The 26,531-nt window shown below is 46.4% G+C and overlaps 1 protein-coding gene and 2 long non-coding RNA genes across 5 annotated transcripts; 1 reads left to right on the forward strand and 2 right to left on the reverse strand.

Annotated features, from left to right (window-relative positions):
* Positions 1 to 5,418, reverse strand: LOC146753174 (uncharacterized). Of its 2 annotated transcripts, none has more exons than XM_085530779.1 (9): positions 5,206 to 5,418; positions 3,999 to 4,105; positions 2,840 to 2,912; positions 2,642 to 2,713; positions 1,836 to 2,299; positions 1,571 to 1,652; positions 1,174 to 1,300; positions 831 to 976; positions 1 to 511 (listed from the first exon to the last, which is right to left on the reverse strand). In XM_085530779.1, the coding sequence occupies exons 5-9, from the start codon at positions 2,073 to 2,075 to the stop codon at positions 87 to 89; spliced, it is 1,020 nt and encodes a 339-aa protein (XP_085386905.1). In that variant the 5' UTR covers positions 2,076 to 2,299; positions 2,642 to 2,713; positions 2,840 to 2,912; positions 3,999 to 4,105; positions 5,206 to 5,418; the 3' UTR covers positions 1 to 86. The 2 variants fall into 2 exon arrangements, with proteins under 2 accessions (XP_085386905.1, XP_085386904.1); XM_085530778.1 differs by lacking the exon at positions 5,206 to 5,418 and adding an exon at positions 4,215 to 4,302.
* Positions 5,419 to 8,779: 3,361 nt separating this feature from the next.
* Positions 8,780 to 15,774, forward strand: LOC146753175 (uncharacterized). The gene is made up of 2 exons (XR_014940239.1): positions 8,780 to 9,402; positions 12,808 to 15,774. It is a non-coding gene; the product is annotated as an uncharacterized LOC146753175 (long non-coding RNA).
* A 4,954-nt stretch (positions 15,775 to 20,728) lies between these two features.
* Positions 20,729 to 26,386, reverse strand: LOC146753176 (uncharacterized). 2 transcript variants are annotated; one of them, XR_014940145.1, is made up of 3 exons: positions 25,909 to 26,386; positions 25,335 to 25,459; positions 20,729 to 23,086 (listed from the first exon to the last, which is right to left on the reverse strand). It is a non-coding gene; the product is annotated as an uncharacterized LOC146753176 (long non-coding RNA). The 2 variants fall into 2 exon arrangements; XR_014940146.1 differs by having other exon boundaries at positions 25,335 to 25,462.
* Positions 26,387 to 26,531: the final 145 nt, after the last annotated feature.

Below are 26,531 nucleotides of genomic sequence, written 5' to 3' on the forward strand. Positions count from 1 at the left end.
TTGATTGAGCACGAGCGTGCCTTTATTCAATAGGAGAAAGGAGGGAATGAAAGGTCTGGGGTAAAGATGGGACTCATCCTCTGATGTTAAGGGGAAAGTGGCTCAGAGCTTGAGCTGCTGCCTGGTGCCTGGGACTGGAGGCCTGACTCCAAGTCCCCCTCCAAGAGGCTCGGCTGCTCTTCAGTAACGCTGTCCTGGTCCTGCTTGGAGGTGTTGCTGTCGAGGCAGTCAGGCTGCGCTTGGGCTGGGCTGTCCTGGAAAGGCACCAGGCCACAGTCCAGGCTTGTAACTGTGGCATCTGGTAGGCTCAGGTCAGGAGCTTCTGGAGGGATAGGATGAATGAGGGCTTCAACAATGATGACATTCTTCTCTGCATAACTGACGTTATATGGAAGGCTTTCATCAGAACTGCAGCATCCTGTGCTTCTCAACAGCTCTTCATTGATGGAATCACTGGATGCATTATCGTAACATGCCCTGCGTCTTGGGGATATACAAGGGCTCGGGTCACCTAGGAAGGAGTAGATGCACAACGGTTAGTGTCGAACGTTCACAAGATGAACCATTAAAGAGGTTCTTGACATTTGGCTATGTAGTGGTGGTGGGCAGAAGCAAATAGGCTTCTAGCAACAGTGTCACTGTCTTGAAAGTGATCCTCGTGCAGGCCCAGCTCTTGTGTTGACAAGAGACTCATTTGGGAAAGACAGGGGTCAACCAAAGATGTCAGGCATGGGCTTGAACGCCAGAAGGAAGTACAAGCCCACTGAAAGCATGAATTCTACCTGTGTTGCTGACAAGCAGTGTTTTGAAAGCTGGATTCACACCCTTACCTGCCAGAACCAAGACTTCTGCTTCGGAGGGCTCCCTGGCACTGCTCTGCAGTTGGTGTTTGGCCACAGGGGATGGTTTGCCCAGGCAGAAGCAGGAACGCCAACTGCCAGCTGCTGACTCTGCCCTCTTACTGGGAGTACTCATTCTGCAGAGAAAACAGAGCATGCTGTCAGTCGTGGTGCAGGGCGAGGGAAGAGCTGCACAGAGCCCTTGCCAATTGCTGCCTGTTCCCGGCATTGCCTGCTTTCTGCTGAAACACAGCTTAGAAACACACTCTGTTTCAAACAGCAGAGGATGCTTCCATTCCTACAGCTCAGCCCTCAAGTCGTGTTGGCTAAATACCTCTCAACGATGTCAAGCAAGGACATGGATCCAGAGAATGTCGTTGGTTCCGGCTGCTTTGCTCTCCTGGGGTGGGCCTTCACCAGGGAACGAAGGCGGGTGATGAGTTTGCCCCGTTTCCTTGCCACTGAGCAACAAAACAAAGAAACCAGTTCATTTCAGGCTTGGCTCAGTTGGACGTGGCTGAGTGCAATGCATTCGACAGAGCACGTAACAACAGGAATTACATTCCCAACAAGGACACACAAGAACGGATTTTCCTCATCCCTGGAGGTGCCCAAGGAGCTTAATGCAGTTCTCTTGCTAAGCTTGCTGAACTTGGGCATTTACAACCCCCCTGAAAGCCACATTCTGTCTACATTTTACTAACCCGCGTTGTCAAATGTAAAATACGTACCTGGAATTGGCAAGGAATTCACCAGTGACTCGGGAAGTTTTCCCCTGATGAGTTCCACGCACTCACCAGGGAAAAAACCAACCTGTAATAAGAACAAAAAGACAGGTGGGCATTAGCGCAAGCCCAGAGCCAAAGGGAAGGTCCTCTGACATCGGCACAGGGCAACTGTTTGTGGCAAGAAGCCATCCTGTGCAGGCAGAGCAGCTCCAACTTGAGATTCCCGATTCTGCTGAAGTTGAAATTATAGTTGGAAGCGTGTGCCTACCTCAAAGCCACGCTTGCCTCTCCACCAGGGGCTCATCTCCTTTGGTGGCATATCAACAATGCACACGATGTCTCCAACCTGCAAAAGATGAAACATCAATCCCAGCTTCAGCACAGCTGGCAGGAAAGAACAGCTCAAATAACTGCCTTCTTGTGTGCTGCAGAATATCCTCAAGCTTGACAGCAAACTCCTCCCAACCCAGAACAAGTCTAAGCTGCAACAGAACCTTCGAATCTTCATCTCGCAAGATATACTAAAGGTGTCTGAGACTATTCCTGCTGTGTTCACAGCTTATGCTACTTTCCCATGCATGACAACAAGGAACGCTTGGAACTGCTTACCTCCAGAGAGAGCTCATCCGGCCCCTGGGCGACGTGGCTCTTGATAACATGGCCTGCCGCAATCGCTGGTACGTTAACAGATGAAATAGCACGCACCAGCTGCGGCTCCCGCATGTTATCAGCCTGCAAAACAGAGCACAGGCCGTGGTCAGGAGATGAGGACAAACCAGGAGGATTTCAAGGTGAGGAGCACATCTGCAGAGAAAGCTGCAGCAAATGCGCTCCGTCCTTATCAGGAGCACTTCAGAAGGAGCTGCACGTCTCAACAATCGTTTCTCTTCCTGGCGTGCATTCCCAGGCCATGCAAAGATGCATCTCTCTCTACCCAGACTAATCAGCAATGGCATTGGCGCAGAAAGTTAGCCAGGCCCTTTTTGGCCCATTCTTTCATGCAGGAGAGTACACCTGCAGCTCCTTCTAATGGCTCAACACGGAAAAAAGAACAGCCAGAGCTTCATACTGTACCTCCGTCGCCACCACCTCGGGCTCACGGCTGATCCCACTGCACGCGACGCCCATAACAGCAAGTGTGAAGAGCTGAACAGAGCAGAAACACACTTCTGTTTTCTCTATTCACACAGCACAGTATGGACAGACTTCCTCAGAGCTACCCGCGCATACCCTGCTGCAAAACCATGCGGGGGGACAAAACATGGCACGTACCTGGCAGTGAGATCACCTCAAGCTATCTGCAGCAGTTCCTTGTCGCTATGCTCAGATCGAATGAGAGCAAAAGCTGCACCGAGGAAGTGGGCGGAGGGCGAGGAGAGGAGAGAGAAAGAGCAGGTCAGTGAGCAGGGCTAAGACAGTCATGGAATAACACACACAGCACAATCGTCCCATCCACTTGCTGCAAGACATGCTTAGTTTCAGGCTACGTGATGCCTGTCCGCCCAGCAACTTTACGATGCTTCCAAAATTGAGCAAAGAAGACAATGGAAGAAGCACGGGACAGGTGCCACCTTTACAGATACCCCCTTTGGAACGTGTGTACTGAGGGAAAATTACATCTGATGGTCAAGAGTAAGCAATACGGTGCTGTGAGCTCTGACAGCCAGCAGTTCTCAACACCTCACTGCCCACCCGTCCATCCCATGCTGGTTCAGCTTACCTACAAGCTGCTGCACACGACGGTGTGAAGAAAAAGGCAATAAAGTCACTAACTAACTAACTAACTAACTAACTAACTAACTAACTAACGGCACTAACTCACTAACGACTCTAACTAACTAACGACACTAACTAACTAACAACACTAACAACACTAACTAACTAACAATACTAACTAACTAACAACACTAACTAACTAACGACACTAACTAATTAACGACCCTAAAGGCACAAGAACAACAAGTCAACAACCACTCCGACCACTAGCTCACCCACAAAGGAACACAGAACGCACCGCTCCTCCCCTCATTCCAGCCGCTTATGACATCACCAACGGCCAACAGCCTGGTCCACCATGACCCCCCGCAAGGTGGGGAGCCAAGACCACGTGGTCACATCTGATTCCAACACGGCACCACAACATTCCAGGACTCAGTGTGGGCTTGGAATTCTATCCTGGTGTGGCAGCGCAATGGGAGGTGTTAGGGCACAGCTGAAGAGCTGACAGACAACGGACGTTTCCAAAGGAGGGTGCCAGATTAACTCTCAGCATTCTCTTGCGGGGCTCTTAGGAATGCTTCAAACCCATTTTCACTGCCTAGCTCATTTCTAGAAAGTCCAGTTGAGAAATGCTCACTTTGTCTAGAGAATGCCTCTATGCATCATGAATTAAAAATAAAATAAAATGGGCACGCGACACTATGAAACTTACCTCTCTGCTCTTGCTGTCAGCCAGACACCTCAGATGAGCATGACGTGTCCCTGCTCCTGAATGAAGATTCACCCAAGTCTGTGTTCCTCTCTGCTCCATCTCTGGGTCTAAAAGAAACACAGACAGAGATGATTACAAGATCCTTTGTGCAGACGAAAGACAAGGGTGCACACGAATTCTGTTTAGCAAGAAATACTACATTCCCAATGGTAGTACTTGAATCCTCCTTTGGGGCTGGAGCTCAACAGGTCAACACATCAGAAATAACACAAAGTGCATCTGGAAGACGTGTCTCAAAGCCCAGAAAATCCAGCATGGGAGGGGGCTGGACAGTGGACCACAAGTGTCCATTTCCATTGCAGCTCCCAGTAGAGAACAGCACCAATCAGCAGGCGTGAATCAATTCATTCACAAGCTGCACAATGACTCTGTTCTTTACATGATAAAGAAACACACAGAGATTCCTGACCAAAAAGTTGGGAGTTAATAACGACCAAAGAGGTTCCTGTTCCTACGCCTCATCCTCTCACCCCAACTCCTGGGTGATGCCCACAGGCTTCAAGTCAGCTCTCAAATCCATTGAACTCCAGTCACAGAACTCCATCAAAAAGGATGTCACACATGTGACACTTACATACATTTTGCATCAGAAACAGTGACGCCAGCAGGAGCAGAGAGGTGACTGTCCCCCTGTACTCAGCACTGGTGAGGCCACAACTCGAATTCTGTGTCCAGTTTGTGGCCCCTCACTGAGAAAAAGACACTGAGGCATTGGAACGTGTTCAAAGAAGGGCAACAAAGCTGGTGAGGGGTCTGGAGCACAATGGGGCCATATGAGGAGAGGCTGCAGGAGATGGGAATGTCCAGCCTGGAGAAGAGGTGGCTCAGGGGAAACCTCATTGCTCTCTATAACTTCCTGAAGGGAGGTTGCAGTGAGCTGGGGGTCGGCCTCTTCTCTCATGTCATTACTGATAGAACTAGAGGGAATGTTTTCAAGCTGCGGCAGGAGAGGTTCAGGCTGGACATTAGGAAATATTACTTCTCAGAAAGGGTGGCCAGGCACTGGAATGGACTGCCCAGGGAGGTGGTGGAGTCACCCACCCTGGGGGTGTTCAAGGAACGTCTGCAGAAATCCCTGCTGAAATCCCGACCTCTGCCACAGGTGGCTGAGTGACACAAAAGCTGTGTCCTTGGTTCCCGGCCTTACCTTCCCATGCCGTTCATCTTGTTCTGCAGCTCCTGCTCTGAATAGTCTTCTTATATTCCCATGTGATGTACCCTGAAATACATCATTTAGTGAGTCTGAACAAAACATAAGACATTAATTGGAACTGTGAAGAAATGTTTTTTGCACTTTACTTGGAGAATGTTCCATGCTATACCTTCTTTTCTCAATTGTAACACATGATTTTTTATAAAAAGAAACTTAGCAAGTCAGCTCTTCAGTGTGCATATTGATGAAACTTGGTGAAATACAACTTTAGAAAAAGGTAATTTGAAAATTTAAATATTCTTATCAGAATCTCTGCTATTAGTTACCGTTCCAATGTTCTGATTTGATGATGATTCTCTCAGAGCTGTTTTGTCACTCCCCCCCTCAAATGCACTTCAAGTGCTTTAGGAGCATCACTGGAATTTTGAATAAACTTGATATATTTTAGCAAAGCTGCTACAGATGCATGACTGAAGTACTTTGGAAAAATATAATCTTGATTGAACGCTGAACAGTGTTATTTAATTATAATCCAGGTAATTAAATTAATTAAACCATGGAAATCACCTCCCATTCAGTCAGCTCCCACCAGGGAAATCGCTTCCCTGCCAAGCAGATGCAACCAACACAAGCTGCTACATCACTCTAGGGCCCCACTGTGTCTTCCCAAGGGGTCTCCAAAGGCTTCCCTGTTAACTTCTGGGAACCTGGGAACACTTACATGGAAGCCAGTGCCCCCTAATGTGCCCCAGAGGTTTCTCAGGGCCCAGCAATTAGCTCTACAGACATCCAGACATGCCCCAGAGCAAGTATGTGTGCTGTAGGGAGCCCAAGAGACATTCCAGAGTATCCTAGTACTCCTCAGTGCGCTCAAGGGTTCTTCGCCTGTCTCTAAATATGCCCTACTGGGCTTCGTTTTCTCTTCTGGAGCCCTCCTTGGTTATCAGCTTTGCTTTCTCATGTCATTTATCTCACTCCACAGCTACTGCTCAGAATATTCTTTCTTGCATTCCCACAATCCAACAGAATCACAGAATTGTAGGGGTTGGAAGGGACCTCTAGAGATCATCGAGTCCAACCCCCCTGCCAATGCAGGCTCCCTACACCACGTTGCACAGGTAGGTGTTCAGGCGGGTCTTGAATATCTCCAGAGAAGGAGACTCCACCACCTCCCTGGGCAGCCTGTTCCAGTGCTCCGTCACCCTCACCATAAAGAAGTTATAGTGCACATTCATGTGGAACTTCCTATGCACAAGTTTCACCCCATTACCCCTAGTCCTGTCCCCACGCACTACTGAAAAGAGACCAGCCGTGCCACTATGGCCCCCACACCTCAGGTATTTATAAACCTGGATCAAATCCCCTCTCAGCACCGCCAACGACAACCCTCTGCACTCTGCCAGTCAGACAGTTCTTGACCCAATTCACTGTACACTCATCTATTCCATGCTTCCTCAGCTTTGTTATAAGGATTTCATGGGGGACAATATCAAAAGCCTTTCTGAAATCAAGGTAGACTACATCTGCCACTCTCTCCCTATCCACCCAGCCAGTGACATCTTCATAAAAGGCCACCAGGTTGGTCAAGCACGACCTCCCCTTGGTGAACCCATGCTGAGTACTCCTGATAACCTGCTTTACTCCCAGTTCTCTGGAGATGGCATCCAGCACAAGCTGTTCCATCACCTTCCCTGGGATAAAGGTGAGGCTGACTGGCCTATAGTTACCTGGGTCCTCCTTCTTGCCATTTTTTAAAGACCGGAGTGACACTGGTCATCCTCCAGTCTTCAGACACCTCCCCAGTTTCCAAGGCCTCTGAATGACTACAGAGAGCGGCTCAGCAATGACCTCCACCAGCTCTCTCAGCACCCGTGGATGCACCCCATCAGGTCCCATGGATTTATGGACCTTAATGTTTCCTAGGCACTCACGGACCACCTCTTCCCTGACTAAAGGGAAATCTCCCATTCCCCAGACTCTCTCATTAACCTCCAGGTTCTGGGATTCCTCAGGGAATGCCTTTTCACTAAAGACAGAAGCAAAGAAAGCATACAGTATTTCCGCCTTCTCAGCATCCTCTGTTACCAGAACCCCTTCCTCTGTTACCGACCCCTCCAACCCCCCCTTGTTTTTTATTATCAAACTATTAACATACTACAAAATAATAGCACTAATTACATAAGAAACATCATCATGTCAGCATCCCGACCACCTGCTTTAGAGATTTATCCTTCATTTTGTGTAACACTTCAAACACTGCAAAGAAACAAAGCAAGTGCAGAAACAGGACGCCACTTCTTTCAGGATTTTACAGTCTCATTCATGTCTCACAGATGGAGGCCCTGACAACAAGAGCTGTGTCTGTCCATAACAAGGACTCACGTCTGCAGGTGCAGGGGCAGCTCTCAGAGAAGCCTTCTTCATTTCTGCTTTCTTCTCTTTTTGTCTTTTGTCTGGGAGCTGGTGTCAATCTGCCTGAGGGAAGGGAGGCCCCTTCAGAGGGATCTAGATAAGCTGGATCAACCTCACTGGGCTGAGGAGAATGGGATGAGGTTCAGTGAGGCCAAATGCCAGGTCCTGCACTTTGGCCACAATAACCCCATGCAGCTCTATAGGCTTGGGGCTGAGTGGCTGCAGGGCTGTGCAGAGGAAATGGACCTGGGGGTGTTGGTCGATGCTCAGCTGAACATGAGCCAACAGTGTGCCCAGGTGGCCAAGAAGGCCCACGGCATCCTGGCCTGTATAAGAAATAGTGTGGCCAGCAGGAGCAGAGAGGTAATCATCCCCTTGGACTCAACACTGGGGAGGCTATGCCTCAAGTCTTATGTTCAGTTTTGGGCTCCTTGCTACAAGAAAGTCATTGAGGCACTGGAACTTGTATGTGGAAGTCTGTCCCTTGAGCAGCTCCCATTCATCATCAGCTCCCATTATGAACCCCACTGTGCAAAACTTCTAACTTCTACTGCAGATGGATGCAGTCACCAAAGCTCAGCCCACTATCCAGGTATCAGCCTTCTCCCTTCTGTTTTCCATCTTAGCCCATAGTTTTGCTCCCAAAAATGGAACTGCACTCCAACAGTCAAAACACAAACTAATACATCACTTTCACTGCTCCTTCCTGCACCCCCAAATTAATGGTTACCTGACATCCCCTACAGCACAGCACCTGCTCACAAGTATCATTCAAACTCTATTCTTTCATACTTCTTGATAGAGGACGGTAAAAACTCCCTTCTGCATGGCGGTAAGGACAGTCTGTCCCCATCACATCCCTCTGTGTGCTGAAAGCTGCCATTGGATCTCTTGCAGCCTGCTGGCTGCTGCTCACAAACACAGGGAACTGCACCACACTGATTCTAAAGAGAGAAAGGAAGAAACTCTGGTGGGAATGGGCACCCAAGGATTGCAGAGATGCTCCAGATTGTGACAGAGATGGAATATCAGAGTGCTGGGACATGATTGATCACTAAGGAAAACACTTGGAAGCACATTCAATCTGCAGAAGCTGTAATTACTTGGCACAGTCAGCTTTCCTATGGCTCAGCTGGAGTAGGAGGGTGCTCTTGTGATAAAATGTTTGCTCATTAAGACCGGGATGTGGTAGCATTGTGGTGGAGTGCTTGTTCATTAGGACCGGGATGTGATGGTGGAATATGGAGGCCACAAGGGTTGCAGAACACTCTAATTTTATGGGTAGATTGTGTACTCTGCATAGTTACAGGCAAAGCGCGCCCCGATGGATACAAAGTTTCACGGAAGGACCAACCAAGGAACGACACACCAAGTGGAACGATCACGACCGACCAATTAAAGGACAATACACTCGGGATGGACCTTACAAAAGAAGTTGCAAGGGGCGGGAAGGCGCGGCAGTTGGAGGAACGAGGATTCCCCTGTCGCCCAGCGCTGAATTGCCTTTTTGTTTTACCCGCTACAATTAATAAAAGTTTCTAATTGGAACATTATCGGCTCATTGCTTGTAAATTGATGACAATTTGGCGCCGTGACTCGGACGGGAATACTGGCGTGGGTACGAGCCTGAGGGGGCGCCCCGCCTAAATAGGTGGCCTCGGCTCCTATCCTCCCGCCCTACTCCTGCCGACGATCCGAAATTTAAAACACAAAGGCAAGGAAAAACCGGTTAACCCTTTAAATTTCGTGCACGAAAGTCCGGACGAAGACGCAGGACAGGTGAGTATAGTCCGGTCTGGGTTGGGAATCCGGCGTGTGGCGAGTGTTGTGTGCTTGTGAAGGGGGGCCGGCAGCCGGCACTAACCCGAGCGAGTGTGGACCCCACAGTAGTGCGGTTCCCATTGCCCGCGAGGGCGTGGGCCACGACCTGGAGGAAGCGAGTGAATGCAACACTGAGTGAGGGCACGCCGAAGGGTGGGTACAGGGTATAAGCGGGACCCTTTCACCACCACAACCCCTAGGGCTATGGGCTCTATGGAGGGTTATTCTTTGGTGTTCCCCTAGAGCTACGAGCACTAGGGATGATTATTATTCAGGTGTTCCCCTAGAGCTACGAGCACTAGGGATGATTATTATTCAGGTGTTCCCCTAGAGCTACGAGCACTAGGGATGATTATTATTCAGGTGTTCCCCTAGAGCTACGAGCACTAGGGATGATTATTATTATTTAGGTGTTCCCCTAGAGCTACGAGCACTAGGGATGATTATTATTTAGGTGTTCCCCTAGAGCTACGAGCACTAGGGATGATTATTATTCAGGTGTTCCCCTAGAGCTACGGACACTAGGGATGATTATTATTTAGGTGTTCCCCTAGAGCTACGGGCACTAGGGGGAGCTACAGACGTTGAATAAAACAAGAGAGCAAGAAGTAAAGAACGAGATGGGGCAGTGTAAAACTAAACCACCCACCCCTTCTAAACGACCATCCATTCCTAAGGACTCACCTTTAGGGTTCATGCTAATTGCCTGGACGCACTATCCAGGAACAAGAAATAAAGATAAAGCAAAGATGATTTATTATTGTATAGAAATTTGGAGCGGACAACAAATTGGCCCGGCAGTATGGTGGCCTAAGTATGGTTCTAATGAAGATTGGGTACAACAGCAATTAAATTTTTGGGTAAACTCCAAAACCCCTTTCAATCAAGAAGAAAGTGACTATGCAGCAGTATGGGTCACTCGCCCAGAGGGTTTAGGAGTCCCCATTTTTAATTTGACACGAAAAGAAAAAGATGTCGAAAAACGTAAACCTCGAAGGGAAGAGGAGGCCTTAGTGGGACCCCCACCATATGCTGTACCACCAGCAATTCCCCTACCTTCTCCTCCTCAGTTGGATCATGGGCAGATGGATTCGAGAGAGGGAGAAGTACAAAAGATAGAAGGGGGAGGGCCTGTGACACGGGCAAAGGCACGACAAAATAACCTCTACCCTTTAAGAGAAATGCCCATGGGAGGTCCACAACCTCAGATGGGGTTTATATCAGTGCCCTTAAATTCAGGGGATGTTAGAGATTTTAAGAAGGAAATGGGTAATATACTAGAAGATCCCCTGGGGGTGGCAGACAGAGTAGATCAGTTCTTAGGGCCAAATGTTTATACCTGGGAGGAACTACAATCTATTCTAAGTATACTGTTCACAGCAGAAGAGAGAGGTATGATTAGGCGTGCAGGGATGCGCATTTGGGATGCTCAACATGCCCACGGGCCTGCTGCGGATATTAAATGGCCCTTACAGAATCCGCAATGGGACCATCAAAATCAACATCATAGGACTCACATGCAGGACCTGCGAACTATCATTATCCAGGGCATTAGGGAGGCAGTCCCAAGAGGTCAGAATATAAATAAAGCTTTTAATGAAAGACAAAAGAAGGAGGAAACACCCACTGAATGGCTAGAAAGGTTACGCAAGAATTTACAACTATATTCAGGATTGGATCCCGATACACCGATAGGCCAGGCTCTGCTCAAAACACAGTTCGTAGCTAAGGCTTGGGAAGATATCCGCAAGAAACTAGAAAAGATAGAAAATTGGCAGGATCGGGGGCTTGATGAACTTTTGAGGGAAGCTCAGAAGGTATATGTAAGAAGGGAGGAAGAAAGACATAATAGGCAGGTTAGGATGATGGTAACAGCGGTCAGAGAAAGTAGGGAATTGGAAAGGAAAATGGGGGGATGGACGCAAAATCGAATTCCAGGACAGCAAAAATTTAGGAAGCCTGAAAACAGGGAGGAGGAGAGAATATAAGATGGACTGTACTCCCCCAAGGCTTCACAGAATCCCCTAATTTGTTTGGGCAAGCCCTAGAACAGATCCTGCAAGAGTATCAGCTAGATCCTGATACCAAATTAATACAGTATGTAGATGATCTATCAATTGCTGGAGAGGATGAGGGAAAGGTTTGGAAAGAAAGTATTAAATTGCTGAACTTTTTGGGACTGAAAGGACTTAAAGTATCAAAAAGGAAATTGCAATTTGTGGAAGAGGAGGTTAGATATCTAGGGCATTACCTGAGTAAAGGAGAAAAGAAGATAGATCCTGAAAGGATACAAGGAATATTGTCCCTGACGTCGCCAAGCAATAAGAGACAAATAAGACAATTGCTGGGATTAGTGGGATATTGTAGACAATGGATCGAAAATTATAGCAGTAAAGTTCCTATATCAAAAGCTCAGTACCGATGGATTAATAAAGTGGGATAGACAAGATGAAGAGAATCTACAAAAGCTGAAGGAGGATCTCATCAATGCCCCTGTCTTGAGCCTGCCTGACTTAAAAAGACCCTTTTATTTATTCGTTAACATAGACAGTGGTACAGCGTATGGGGTTTTAACACAGGATTGGGCAGGGAAGAAGAATTAAGAGAAGGGGAAAAATTATTTGTGGATGGATCCTCTAGAGTAGTGGAGGGAAAGAGAAGATCAGGTTATGCAATAGTAGATGGAAAGACCCTCCGGGTATTGGAATCAGGACCCTTGAGTAACACTTGGTCAGCTCAAGCTTGCGAGCTGTATGCTGTTTTACAGGCACTAAAAAGATTACAGGGAAAAGAGGGCACTATCTATACCGAATTTCCTAAAGTAGGAAGATATAAATATGTATTAGTCATAATAGACCACCTCACACATTATGTAGAGGCATTCCCCACAACTAAAGCAACAGCTCAGGTAGTAACAAAAATATTACTCGAACAAATCATCCCTAGGTATGGGGTAACAGAAGTAATAGATTCAGATCAAGGACCACACTTTACATCAAGAATCACTAGAAATATAGCTGAAGCCTTGGGAATAAAATGGGAAGAACATACTCCCTGGCACCCACAGAGTTCAGGGTGAGTAGAGAGAATGAATGGGGAACTAAAAAAGCAATTGGCCAAATTAACACTAGAAACTAAGCTCTCATGGATAAAATGCATTCCCCTTGCCCTCTTAAACCTTAGGGCCCAGCCCCGGGCTGACATAGGAATATGCCATATGATGCGGGAACCCCTAAAGATCACCCGGGGGTGTTAGATAAGAACATTCAAGCTTATATCACGGAATTAATGAAGTATAAACAGGAATTGTGGAAAAAGGGACAATTGACTCAAAGACCCCCTCTTGACATTACCCTCCATCAGATAAAGCCTGGAGATTGGGTTCTGATAAAGACCTGGAGAGAAACCACACTGCAGCCTCGCTGAGAAGGTCCCTGTCTGGTATTATTGACTACCAATACTGCCATCAGAACTGCTGAAAAAGGATGGACACATGCTAGTCGTGTTAAGGGTCCAGTACAAAATCACGAATGGAGAGTCACTAGTCCAGCGGGTGATTTGAAAGTAAAACTGTCACGAAACCCTCCGTCAAGGAAAATGAGAACATGAATTAACAATGATTGTATAAACGTATCAGTATAGAATTTAATGTAGAAGGGAATATTTTGACTATTGTGAATGCAACTGTTGGGATATGTTTTAGAAAGGTAGTGGACCCACTGCGAAAACAGGAATACACAAATTGGTTATTAGCCTTCAGAGTGGCCGTGGAAATTTTAATAGAAGGGGGTAAACCTGGGGGTGAATTTGGATCCTTACCAGCATCACTTAAGTGTATAACCAGTGGGAAAAAGAATAGGGTGCAGTACCCCAAAGACCCACTTGAAAGGGAAGCAAAACCAGCCCCTCCTGAAGAATACTCTTGCTGCCGAGAAGATTATACACCCCATGGCTCGAGGCAACCGAGTCGATGGGCGAGGCAGAGGAGATAAAACATGTGGAGGAGTCTGCTCCATTATGAATGAATCCAAAGATTTAGGATCCAGAAGATACCCCAAGACTGGAAATAACTCCCCCGAGCAATTAAAGACTCACTACTGCAGTGGGAAAACTGCCTATCTAAAACTAGCTCAATTGATAATAATATTAAGTCTCATTAATGAGGGTTGGGGTACAGAGGTACAGACACATGAGCCATTTAAGTGGTCCCTAATCAGAGGGGAAGATCAGAAGGTGATAAGCACAGACGTGACCCCAGGCGCTCCCATCCTTAAAAGTCAAGTATGTGACTTAGTACCAACACAACCATGCCTGAATCGCAAGGCAATCTATGCTTGCCCAGCATCAAATCCAGGGAAAAGTTATTGTAATTACCCAGGGGAATATTATTGTGCATACTGGGGTTGTGAAACGGTTTCACTGGGATTTCTGCCAGGGGGGGGACAAGATGAATATATAACAATTAGTTGGGGTCCCTCAGGTTGTACACCTCCGACTCATGGGACTCACTCTGGTGAAGTAACATGCCAACATTTAGAGATAAAAATCCTTAAAACAGAAAACACAGTGTGGTGGATAGGAAAGACTTGGGGGGTACGAATGTGGGAGCCTGGAAGAGACCGAGGGGGCCATTTCCTTATTAAAAAAGAAAGAGTTCCGCCAGACCCCCCAATAGGTATAGGACCTAACGTAGTAATAAATAACAATCAGAATAAGACAGAAGCTGTTACTGTAGGCCCGACCGAAGCAAGCCCTTATATTACCAAATATGGCACCCTTTGGAAAATAATTCAGTCTAGTTTCAAGGTGTTAAACAACACCTACCCAGAATTAACTAAGGAGTGTTGGCTATGCTATGATATAAGACCCCCTTTTTATGAAGCAATAGGGTCCGTAGCGAAGATTAGGAGAAGAAATGGGACTAACCCAGCAGAGTGCCTATGGAAAAAGGGAAGGCCTAATGTTCCAGGGATAACTCTAGCACATGTTACTGGAAATGGTGTGTGTGTGGGAACTGTACCTCTAGAAAAACGACATCTATGTAATAAAACTATAGAAGTACAAAGTCAGGAGAAACCCTCAGACTGGCTCCTACCCGCAGACAATGCTAAATGGATATGTGCCAAATTAGGGGTCACTACATGCTTATCGACTAAGATATTTAATCAAACCACCAATTACTGTGTACAAGTAATTATAGTTCCACGAATCATATATCACCCTAAAGATTATGTGATCAGTCAACAAGAAACCTCTGAACATCACCTGATTAAAAGGGAGCCATTCACAGCCCTAACCGTTGCAATGCTATTAACTATAGGAGGGGCCGGGCTGGGGACTGGAGTAGCATCTTTAATAAACCAGCCACAGGGACTGAAAACCCTTAGACAATCTGTGGATGAAGATCTACAGAAAATAGATGAAGCCATCAATGCGCTTACAAAATCGGTACGGTCTTTATCAGAAGTAGTGTTACAAAATCGAAGGGGGTTGGATCTTCTCCTATTGCAGCAAGGGGGACTATGTGTGGCTCTTAAAGAACAATGTTGCACCTACGTTGATCAAACGGGGGTAGCAATAGATACAATGGCTGAACTAAGAAAACAGTTAGAACAAAGAAAAAGAGCCCAGGAGTCTCAAAGAAGTTGGTATGAGAGTTGGTTTAATGGTTCCTCCTGGTTCACTACATTATTATCCACAATAATGGGACCAGTTATTATGATAATATTAGGTTTGACCTTTGGACCCTGTATTTTAAATAGACTAATCGTTATCGTTAAGAACAGGCTAGAGGCAGCCCACCTAATGGTAATTAGAGAAAGATATGAACCCCTTGATGGGGAACGAGAAGAGGATGCTCTAGAATGGAGTCGACAAGAACTAAAATGGTTTAATGAGCAAAACAAAATAGTACAATAAAAGAAAAGGGGGGACTGTGATAAAATGTTTGCTCATTAAGACCGGGATGTGGTAGCATTGTGGTGGAGTGCTTGTTCATTAGGACCGGGATGTGATGGTGGAATATGGAGGCCACAAGGGTTGCAGAACACTCTAATTTTATGGGTAGATTGTGTACTCTGCATAGTTACAGGCAAAGCGCGCCCCGATGGATACAAAGTTTCACGGAAGGACCAACCAAGGAACGACACACCAAGTGGAACGATCACGACCGACCAATTAAAGGACAATACACTCGGGATGGACCTTACAAAAGAAGTTGCAAGGGGCGGGAAGGCGCGGCAGTTGGAGGAACGAGGATTCCCCTGTCGCCCAGCGCTGAATTGCCTTTTTGTTTTACCCGCTACAATTAATAAAAGTTTCTAATTGGAACATTATCGGCTCATTGCTTGTAAATTGATAGAGGACGGTAAAAACTCCCTTCTGCATGGCGGTAAGGACAGTCTGTCCCCATCACATCCCTCTGTGTGCTGAAAGCTGCCATTGGATCTCTTGCAGCCTGCTGGCTGCTGCTCACAAACACAGGGAACTGCACCACACTGATTCTAAAGAGAGAAAGGAAGAAACTCTGGTGGGAATGGGCACCCAAGGATTGCAGAGATGCTCCAGATTGTGACAGAGATGGAATATCAGAGTGCTGGGACATGATTGATCACTAAGGAAAACACTTGGAAGCACATTCAATCTGCAGAAGCTGTAATTACTTGGCACAGTCAGCTTTCCTATGGCTCAGCTGGAGTAGGAGGGTGCTCTCACACATCTGCTCAGGGGCTTCAGCTGAGACACTTGCACAATGCTGGGACCATTCTGATGGAAACTATGTCTTCAGATATCATGGTTAAATCCATCCAAAATGATCAAGCGGAGCCTTAGCTCTTGAGCAGCACTTCTTCCCCACCCTTCACTACTCCAAGCAGCTCCAACAAACTTCTCAGAAGAAATCCAGGCCAGCACAGACCTGGCAGACCAGAACCAAGTGCAGCTGGTGGGATGGCAGTGCCCACTCCTTGCTTCCACCCTGCTCCAGCAGGTTAAGGAGTCTGAGCCTCACTGGCCTTTGACAGCTCAAGACTTTCAGCACCTCATGCCAACATTTCTCACTAAGATACACCTCAGGCATTGAATTCTCTTCTCACTACCTCCTCCCAGTCCTTCCCTAGGAACAGAAACCATTCAGATTCTACAGCAAACTACAGCATCTGCACTGCAAGAGCACACTGAACCACCTGCAACAATGAAACATGGTTTTGGAGAGTGGGTCTGAAAACACACCTTTAGACAGCTGTCTCCCTGTAGCCAAAAGGAAACCAAGCAGCAAAAGAAGAGTCCAGCCTGAAACATGCCCATGCTACTAGCCCAGGTTTTTCACAGTCAATGCAGAATCCATCCTGCTCTTGAGGTAACAAATGACCAGTGGGTCTCCCCTTGCTCCACCCCTTCTCCTTCAAAGCCAGAAAAAGAAAGAAAAAACAAGCAGAAGAAACCCAGACGTACCTTTCCACACACAGAGCAGAAAGTGGAACAGCAGTTGTCTCCTTCCTGAGACATGGTGGGGAGCATCCCAGAGGAAGCCCAAGTTCTTTGCTTCTCTCCACAGGGACTTCAAGCACTCTTGGCAAGAGCTGCTTTGGTTCTTTCTTCAACTGCTTCCATCACCAGAATCTCCTTTGGAAAATGAACACTAAAGAAAGAATCAGCAAATGAAAAAGAATGAGCAATATCCACTTTCCCAGTTTTCTTCTGACATGCAATTTAGACTCTCAACTCTGGCAAGGTCTTAAAATCAGCTGGTTACAAGAACTGTCCCCAAATATATCCAGCTTCTGTATAGCTGCCGTTATTTCTGACAGCGAGTGTAATCACAGAATCATAGAATGGCCCGGGCTGGAAGGGACCTCAAGGATCATGAAGATCAATCACCTCCCTGTCCCTGCTGGCCATCCCCTCTTCTGATGGAGCCCAGGGGACCATTTACTCTCTGAGCTGCAAGAGCACGCTGATGGCTCACATTCTGTTTTTCATCCACCAGGACCCCCAGGTCCTTCTCTGCGGGGCTTCTCTTAAGGACTGCTCCTCCCAGGCTGTAGAAATGCCTGGGATTCCTCCAGCCCAAGTGCAAAACTTGCACTTTGCTGTGTTGAACCTCATTAGATTCACCTAGGCCAACCTCTCAGTTGAGCTCCCTCTGAATGGCATCCCTTCCTTCCACTGCATCAGCCGCACCACTCAGCAAACAGCAGAGGGTGCACTCCATTGCATCATTGGTGTCACTGATAACCATGTTAAAAAGCACTGGTCCCAAGACAGACACCTGGATGACACCATTTGTTATCAGCCTTCACCTGGACACAGAACCATGAATCACCACCCTCTGTCTGTGGCCTTTCAACCAATCCCTTATCCACCAGGTGGTCCACCTGTCAAATCCACATCCCTCCAGTTTAGAGATAAGGATGTGGTGGAGGGCCATGTCAAAGATCTTGCTCAAGTCCAGGTCAATGACATCAGTTTCCTTCCTTTTGTCCACAAATGCTGTCACTCCATCATAGAAGACCACCAGATTAGTTAGGCATGGCCTTCCCCTGCTAAAGCCATGCTGACTGTCTTGGATCACATGCTCATTCCTTATGAGATCAAGCATGTCTTTGAGGCAGATCTGTTCTTCACTATCTTCATCACAGTTCTACATTTGAATCAAATAATTGGTGTTGCTGTCACGAAGAAAACCTCTTTGTCTTCTACTCCTGCTGCACTTCTGTGCTTTCACCAGAAGCAAAGGGAGAGGCCACCTCCTAGATCCAAATTTTAAGAAACCAACACCCAATAGGTGTCATCTGAAGTAAAATAGCAGAGAAATTAAGATGACTCTTCTGCATCCAGCTTGGATCACTCCCTCACTCAGGCACACCACCATCAGATCAAGGAGATGCTGCCTTCAGCTTAGAGACTGTATGGGAAATCACAGCTTGAACCTCTGATTAATCAGCTGAGGCAAGTGTTGGGTCAGCTGCGGGAGCACAGGTGAGAGTAATCTAGCTGTGCTCCAGTAAGGGGTGGACCTCGACTCCACCTCCTCTGAGACCTCATTTAAAGGCTGACCACCACTTTAAATCTCTTGGAGATTGCTCCCCAGTTGAGACTGCCTCAGCTTTCTGGTCAAAACATCGACATTGGTGAGTTTTCCTTTGCTAACAACCTTTGACTATTTACCACCATCTTGGTTAACATCTTTTTATTAGCCACCATTACAGAGACCATAAGGGTTTGGGCTTCCAAACTCTCAGCAAGCATTTGGATCAGCCAGCTTCCTGCTGGGGAGCCCCCTGTATCACTGCTGCCTCCTTTCGTACTGGACCTGCAGATGCTTCAGAGCTCATTAGCATGGACTTCCTTCCTCCCCTCAGCAGCTGCTCCTGCACTCACCTTCATTCCTGCTCAGATACCAGCCGCTTCCAGCACCAGCTGACCTGCAAGACACAGAAAGGAAAGGTGGGAGTCATGCAAATCCCCAAGAAGCCCAAGGCTGCATCACCACCACGTATGGCAGCCTCAGGAAGTCAGCTGCAACTACAGCCTTTGTCAGAATGGAAACAGGAATCGTCAGTTAAGTGTGACCTCTGAACTCATTGCCACCATCAGAAACAGGCACTGAAATCGCTCACTTCACTGCAGCTGGTTACCTCCAAATTCTTTTACTTTTAGGAAAATGCGGACACGGATTTGAAGGACACTAGAAAAGTGACATCTACTTCCCCGTAGGTGGTTAAACTTGGAAGCAGGACTTGAGCAAGAAAAGCTTCTCAGCTCAGAATCACAGAATTATCAAGGTTGGAAAAGACCTAGAAGATCATCTGGTCCAACCATTGCCAATACTTTTCGGATAAATCATATTCCATACATCACATCCAAACGTTTCTTGAACACTCCCATTGTCGGTGACTCCACCACCTCCCTGGGCAGTTCATTCCAGTGCCTGACTACCCTTTCTGAGAAGTAATATTTCCTAATGTCCAGCCTGAATCTTCCCTGGCGCAGCTTAAAACCATTCCCTCTAGTTCTATCACTGATTACTCGAGAGAAGAGGCCAACCCCCAGCTCACTACAACCTACCTTCAGGAAGTTATAGAGAGTTATAAGGTCTCCCCTGAGCCTCCTCTTCTACAGGCTGAACAATCCCAACACCTTCAGCTGTTCCTTGTAAGGCCTGTGCTCCAGACCCCTCACTACCTTCGTAGGTGAAGACATTCCAGAACCGCAAGGTTTTCCTGCATGGAGAGGCTCAAAACTGAATAGGTCAGACCTCCTCCTCTCCATCATTGCTGTCATGTGGAAGGCTGTCCTTGGAACTGCAGTGACTCATGCATCCTAACTGCACTCCATTGATGGAAGCACACCAGGCATCATCGCTACTTGCCGGGGTGTTCCTGCACTGGCAAGGGATGGATTCACCTGGAAAGAGTAGATACACAGCAGTTAGTGTAAACTTTCACTATCCAAGGAGGCAAAGGCTTGGTGCTGCCTGTCAAGCAGGTTTCAAGCAGCTTGCGAGACTCATTTGGGAAAGACAGGAGTCAACCAAAGATGTCAGGCACGGGCTCGAACGCAGGAATACAGAATGAGGTACAAGCCCACTAAAAGCATGAATTCTACCTGTGTTGCTGACAAGCAGTGTTTTGAAAGCTGGATTTGCACCCTTACCTGCCAGGACCACGACTTCTGCTTCAGAGGGCTCCCTGGCACTGCTTTGCAGTTGGTGTTCAGCCACAGGGGATGGTTTGCCCAGGCAGAAGCAGGAACGCCAACTGCCAGCTCCTGACTCTGCCCTCTTACTGGGAGAACTCAGTCTGGAGAGAAAACAGAGCATGCTGTCAGTCATGGTGCAGGGTGTGGGAAGAGCTGCACCGAGCCCTTGCCAATAGTTGCCTGTTCCCAGCACTACCTGGTTTCTGCTGAAACACAGCTTAGAAACGCGCTCTGATTCAAACAGCAGAGGATGCTTCCATTCCTACAGCTCAGCCCTCAAGTCCTGCTGGCTACATTCCTCTCAATAATTTCAAGCAAGATTCGGAGCATGTGAGCAAAGGCTCCACAGCCGGACAGGACAGAAGCTGGCAGGCGTAACTGCTTTCTGAGGAACCGTACAGTTATAAGGGAAGCTCAAAAGCATCTCTGACTCTTATGCTAACACCTCCTTGGCCTCAGCTCACTGTCATCTTTAATTTCTATTGCCAGCAAGTCTGACCAACAGCTCTGCTTACAGGAGAAGCACAATTGGTTTCAGGCACGTGGCCCTGAAATCTGGAAAACCCCAACGTTTCCAGGAACAGCCAGCACAGACCAGGATAGACGCCAGCGTGGCTTTCTGCATCTTGTGACTGCCTGCCCAACCAGGAAGGAAAGGCACCTTGTGTGGCTCCACTGAGCCTGTCGGGCAACTGTGTGTTAGTTGAGTCCTCAGAGATATAATGGACAAAAAATAATCCAGTAAAAATCACCCGACCAATGATGATGGGGCCTGGAAAGGGAAGTCCTCTTTCTTTACATTTCAGACGGAAAATCAATGACTGAGTGGAAGTTCCTCAGTACAGCGGCAGGACCTTACTCCACTTGTACCTCACTGCTCTGTGACAGAGTGGGAGAGCTGCTCTGGCCTCTTCTCTCAGCCTGTGCCTCCTGCAGGGTGAGCAGCTTCGTGGATGGAGGAGACACCCACACAGACTTGGGCCCGGCCAGAGAACTGTGCCCTGCAAGGGAAAACCACAGGTAAGACGGAATTCCACTGAATCCATACTGAATTCCAGACAAGATCCTAGAACTCTTGAGCTATGGAAAACAACTAGCAGGGGATGTTGGAAATGCAACAAGATGGGATTTATGTTATGGAAAATAGGAATGCATTCTGAAGATGAGTGACTTCTAGTTTTAATATTTTTTCTGCTTTCAGTGTTTCCCAGTGAATACAAAAAGAGGTTTTAGGAAACTCTGACCAAGCAAAAGGAAAGACAGCTTACTGCTGTGAACAGTGCTTCCTCGGCTGTTCATCGATTAAGGAATCACAGCTCTAAACCAAAACCACATACAGATAACTGGACACTTACCTCCTCTCAGGAAGCGCCTCAGTTGCTGTCAGTTCATATGTATTTATTGGTGTTTTGGGCTTCTTAACTGGGGTGACTGTTGTGAATTGGCTCTCTGAGAGAAAGTATACAAACCAAAGCAGGTGCATTGTTGAAGTAGAGGATTTATTTTTCTTCAGTCAGGACTTCTCATGATTAGCAATTAACTTTTTTAAGCCAGCCTCCTACCTATCTCTAGTCTGCATCTTCAGAGTGATAAAATAGGTTTTAACTACAATGAGAAGACTAGAAAAGAAACTTAAGACTGATTTCCCCAGAGCTCTGTAAGTCAAGTCTTTGAGGGACCGGTGCAGTTCAGTATTACAGGTTTGGAAGGGATGAGAATTAGACAGAACTGCTTTCTTGCTCTGGCACTGGTCTCAGGACAAACACTGAGGAATTTACTGTGTCAAAAAGTTCCATTCCACATCAAGTACTTTCCTTTAGATGAAAAGTGTGAATTACACACCCACAGTTAATACTACGTGTTAAGTAGCAGCCTAACAAGTTCTGCGGATACATGCTGAAAAAGAGTTACGTGGAACAGTTTTGAGTTTGTGGAGACAACTCAGTCTAAAAGCTCAAAGATTCAGCTTTACATAGCTGCAGTTGTCCCCAGACAATGATGTTCTCAACATTACCAAGCGATACTTCCACCATTCATTATCTCTAAGGAATGCTTCAGCCTGCCCTGAATGTCAGAATTTCCAATTGGACAACAAAAATATTTTGTTTAACTCTCAGGAATATCTAACAAAAAGGAGCAGAAATCACACTACTGCACTTCTCCTTTAAGAAATACCTACTTTTACTTTTTAAACTTACCATAAGAAAAACATCACAAGTTACCACATGCAGTCTTAAGACAAAAATGAAACCTGTGTGAACAACTAGCCCTTGTACCACACTTTGTTGAACACTTAACAAAGGAAAAGTGATCTGTTCAGTAACCCCTAATAACACATTAGCCTTCAAAGATACAGCATTTCTGAACAATACTCCCGAGCAATTGGAAAAGAAGAATCTCCAACACAGTAAGACTGAAGTTCTTTTGGTACCTTTAAAGCTCTGTCTACCTCCAGCCTAACTCCAGAATCTTATTAACTGTGCCTTATCGTTTCCCATTGTGTTTTAAAATCCTCACTGACTCCTTTACTTCTTCCCTTGCTTGCTGTTTCTGTGCAAACCAAACACTGGAGTTAGGGTTCTTGTCAAACCAACCATGGCCTACAGGTAGAAGGCACCGAAATTTATGCTTAACATACTTCTTTGCTCAATCTGTATCTCCCTTTGGTCAAGGTCCACCAGATACTTACATATGGAGTAAGCACTATATACAATGAGATGTAGATTTGTGGATTAAGTGCTGTATTTTTTCTGTAGGAAACTAGCACTACATCTTCACACACCTGCTTTGTTCTCTGAGTATTTAGATCGAGCGGAGATTCTTCAAACACTGAAGCTACATCAGAAAATTCCATGGATCCAAACGCATCTGGCACATGGCTGCAGTCTGGCACATCTTCATATGTCAGAGCCTTTTCAGACTGAAATGTTCCATTGAGATTCTTTTGCAGAATTAAAAGGAAGATTTCATCAGAAGATTTCATCACTAACATCTAAATAAGATTGCTTTGCAAGTTCCAAACTATGGCTAACAGCTAATGGAAGCCCACAGGCCAGCAGCACCAACTTTTATATTATGTTCTTAATACTGTAATTGTGGATTTGACGTTCATATCAAGAGCAGAAGGGAAATTACTCTTAGAGCTCAAGTCATCTTTCACAGCCTGCGTCAACAAGAGCAGCACCTCATAGCCTTTCATTTGAAGACACGGACCACAAGCTAGCTAATGATTTTACACAGAATTCCAGAGTTCAAGTCATTGTTTACATTAGGGCTGCAATTCTACTGAAAGCCTTCAAGTTCATCACACTGAATTATCACTGGCACCACACATAACTCCACGTTACATATGTGATCACAAGCAACCTGGCAACTTCAGACAATTGCAAAGCACTCCACTTGCTCTTGGCTACTAAAGTACAGAAAAAGGAATTAACATCAGAAATAGCTGCAGCCAAAACCATCTAAGAATCCAAGTCTCCAGGAAACAAGGAAAGCAAATCCTCTCCAGGACTGTGTTCTAAAAGGAAACAGATCAGAAAGGTGAGTTCTTCCCCCCTTTGATCACCCACTCATGTAACGTCCATGTCATTTCTAAGTATGCTGCCCAGACCAAGACTGAGGATGCTTCAGAAGAAGACCTTCCCTGCTAAGCCAAACAGAACAAGTAAGGTACCAAAATATGTAGAGCCAAACGTGGAAAGGTGCTCTAAGAAGGTAAGCATCACAAGAGACCAACGGGAATGCTTACACAATCCAAACAATGCACAATTTCTGTTCCACAAGCTGCCAAGAGGAATGTGTGCAGTACTCACAGCGCACCATGTACACTGCTTACTGCAGTCATACTGATTCGTAGGACCAGCCCAACTTACTGAAACATTTTAATGAACAGACCGAACTGTATGGAACAGCACGGTTCACATGAAAGGGACCTTCATAGATAAACCTGAAGAGGTGAGGCGACTGCACTATCTAAACCTTAAAGCATATAGGACCTTAAAGCATAAGCCTTAAAGCATAGAAGCATGACCAGCAGGTCGAGGGAGGTGGTGCTGCCCCTCCACGTGGACTCCTCTCATTGAAACCCCATCTGGAGCACTGCATGCAGTTCTGGAGCCCTCAACACAAGAAGGACTTGGAGTTGTTCAGGCAGGTCCAGAGGAGGGCCATGAAGGTGATCAGAGAGGGCTGAAAGCACCTCTGCTATGTGCACAGGCTGAGAGAGATGGGGCTCTGCAGCCTGGAGAAGACTCCAAGGAGACCTTAGAGTGGTGTTCCAGTATCTGAAGAGGGCCTACAGGGAAGGCTGGGAAGGGACTTTTTATAAGGGCAGGTAGAAACAGAATGAGGGGAAATGGCTTTAAATGGGAAGAAGGTAGATTAGGATTGGATATTAGGAAGAAATTCTTTACTGTGGGTGTGGTGAGACACCGGAGCAGGTTGCCCAGCAAGGTTGTGAATGCCTCCTCCCTGGAAGCATTCAAAGCCAGGCTGGGTAGGACATTCCAGCAACCTGGTCTACAGCGAGGTATCCCTGCCTATAGCTTGGGTGTGGGACCACGTCATCTTCAAGGACCCTTCCAATCCAAACCATTCTATGCTTCTATTTTCATGAGGCTATTTTTGTTCTCTGATTTGTTGTGCTTCCTGAGTAGAATAATCTTGCCCAGAACTTGCCTAGAAGATGCAGTTAAAGTAGCTGAAGCCTAAGGCCACAGACTGCTGGACTTTAGCCCAGCTGCAAGTAAGGAAGGCCACAGAGCTTACTCTAACTGCAAGAGAAGGAAGTCAGAAAAAGGAAATGGACAGACTCTGCAAGCATTGACACATCTTACAGTCCTGAAGACTGGAGAAAACAGCCCACCAAGAGATAACAAAAGGAACCCATCCAGAGCAGAAAGATCTCAAACCTCAATAGTACTATTGGTCTACGTGGCTGAGCGAGAGGTTGGGAACATGCAGCCAAAGGGACAGGATCAAAGGCCTCCCTGAAATCTAGAAAGATTACATCCTTTGCCTTCATACACTGAGTGGGTGGCCTTATCATAGAACAAGATTTGATGACCAAGACTGGTTGCACACATGCTCCCTCACCGATGTTTAGGCCACCAGACTGTTTACCCGGGCAGAGCTTCAGCACACAGAGGCATTTTGACCAGAACCTTGTGCTGAACTCTAAAACTTACCCCCAGGCTTCCTGACTCTGTGGTACTGGCACGTCCTGTTTGGGATGGAATTCTCAAGGGAATGTGCTTGCCACGAGCCTTCTTAGACTGAAGCAAGAGATAGGTTGCCACAACTGGTCGTAATTCTGCTAGAAAACAAGAGGATGTAGATCTCTTCAGAAACATTGTCAGTACAAAGAAAATTTCTGCATGTCTGCCATATTTTCCCCTTGATGTGCAACCTTCACGTCTGATCACATTAGAATAGTTTCAGGCCTCAGCTAATTCACACAATATGTCTGAGATCAAGAAGCAGACTACACTCATTTTTGCTTGAAAGTTAGTGTATTGTACAATTGCTGGAAGTGAAAACTAAAGCTGGTGCCAGAATCTCTCTACTGAAGTGAATGGCAAAGCTCCTACTAATTCAGTTTGTGCAGCATTTCAGCTGGACTCCCATTTCTGTGTGCCAAGTTCCAGCCCAGCTCCAAGGAGCATCGACATTCAGCTGGATTTTCAGCAGCTTTTTGACTAGTATGAGAACCGTGGGTACAATGCTTGACAGACTCAGTGTAGTATAATAAGCTTGAATTACTTATCAGGCATTAGAAGTCCTTTGAATTAAGACTGTGAAAATATCACAGACTTGAACTGAAGAACTTTTTCCCTTGTAGGTCGATTGTCCGCTTTATTCCCTGTACCTAGGATTTCAGCATGGAAAAATATAACAGAAAGGCTGAGAAAATACAATTAAAGGAGAAAAAAATGAATAAATGTGAACTTCAGAAATGTAGTTATTAGGTAGACTATGAAGTTCTGCAGTGGTACCTTACCTCTGAAAGGTGTGAAATATTTCATGTTTGAGAATAAGTGAGTGTTAGAGTCTGTTCATACAGTAAGGTTATTTACTGTAGTAGCGGGCTTAAATACAGAGAATTACTGACATACGTTTATTACGTCTGACGTTAATGCTGATCTACTCTCTCTTCTCTTGTTGTGAAACACAGAAAGCTGTTACACAGTCTTCATCAAGGTGTCCCAGCTGCAAGAATAAGACCTATACTGAGGAAACAGCTTTCGAGTCATCTCACAGCCCAATCTCACCGTGGTAGTGTTCTGCTGTGCAGCAGTCAATAATTAGCCATGATTTCAGATTCTGTTTTAAATAGTTAGTGTTATGGCTACATATTACAAGGAGTAAACAGAAAGAGTCGTCCA

Source organism: Coturnix japonica, unplaced genomic scaffold (assembly GCF_054131305.1).
Source record: "Coturnix japonica strain WE unplaced genomic scaffold, WE-NBRP24 Scf039, whole genome shotgun sequence".
In the NCBI taxonomy this organism is placed as follows: Eukaryota; Metazoa; Chordata; class Aves; order Galliformes; family Phasianidae; genus Coturnix; species Coturnix japonica.

What these genes read in the sequence shown, in the direction of transcription:
- LOC146753174 (XM_085530779.1), bottom strand. Translation starts at nt 2,075, where the DNA reads ATGAAGATTCGAAGGTTCTGTTGCAGCTTAGACTTGTTCTGGGTTGGG. An exon ending in GAGGCAAGCGTGGCTTTGAG is followed by an intron (nt 1,653 to 1,835) that starts GTAGGCACACGC and finishes TTCTTATTACAG; the next exon opens with GTTGGTTTTTTCCCTGGTGA. An exon ending in AGAAGTCTTGGTTCTGGCAG is followed by an intron (nt 512 to 830) that starts GTAAGGGTGTGA and finishes ACTCCTTCCTAG; the next exon opens with GTGACCCGAGCCCTTGTATA.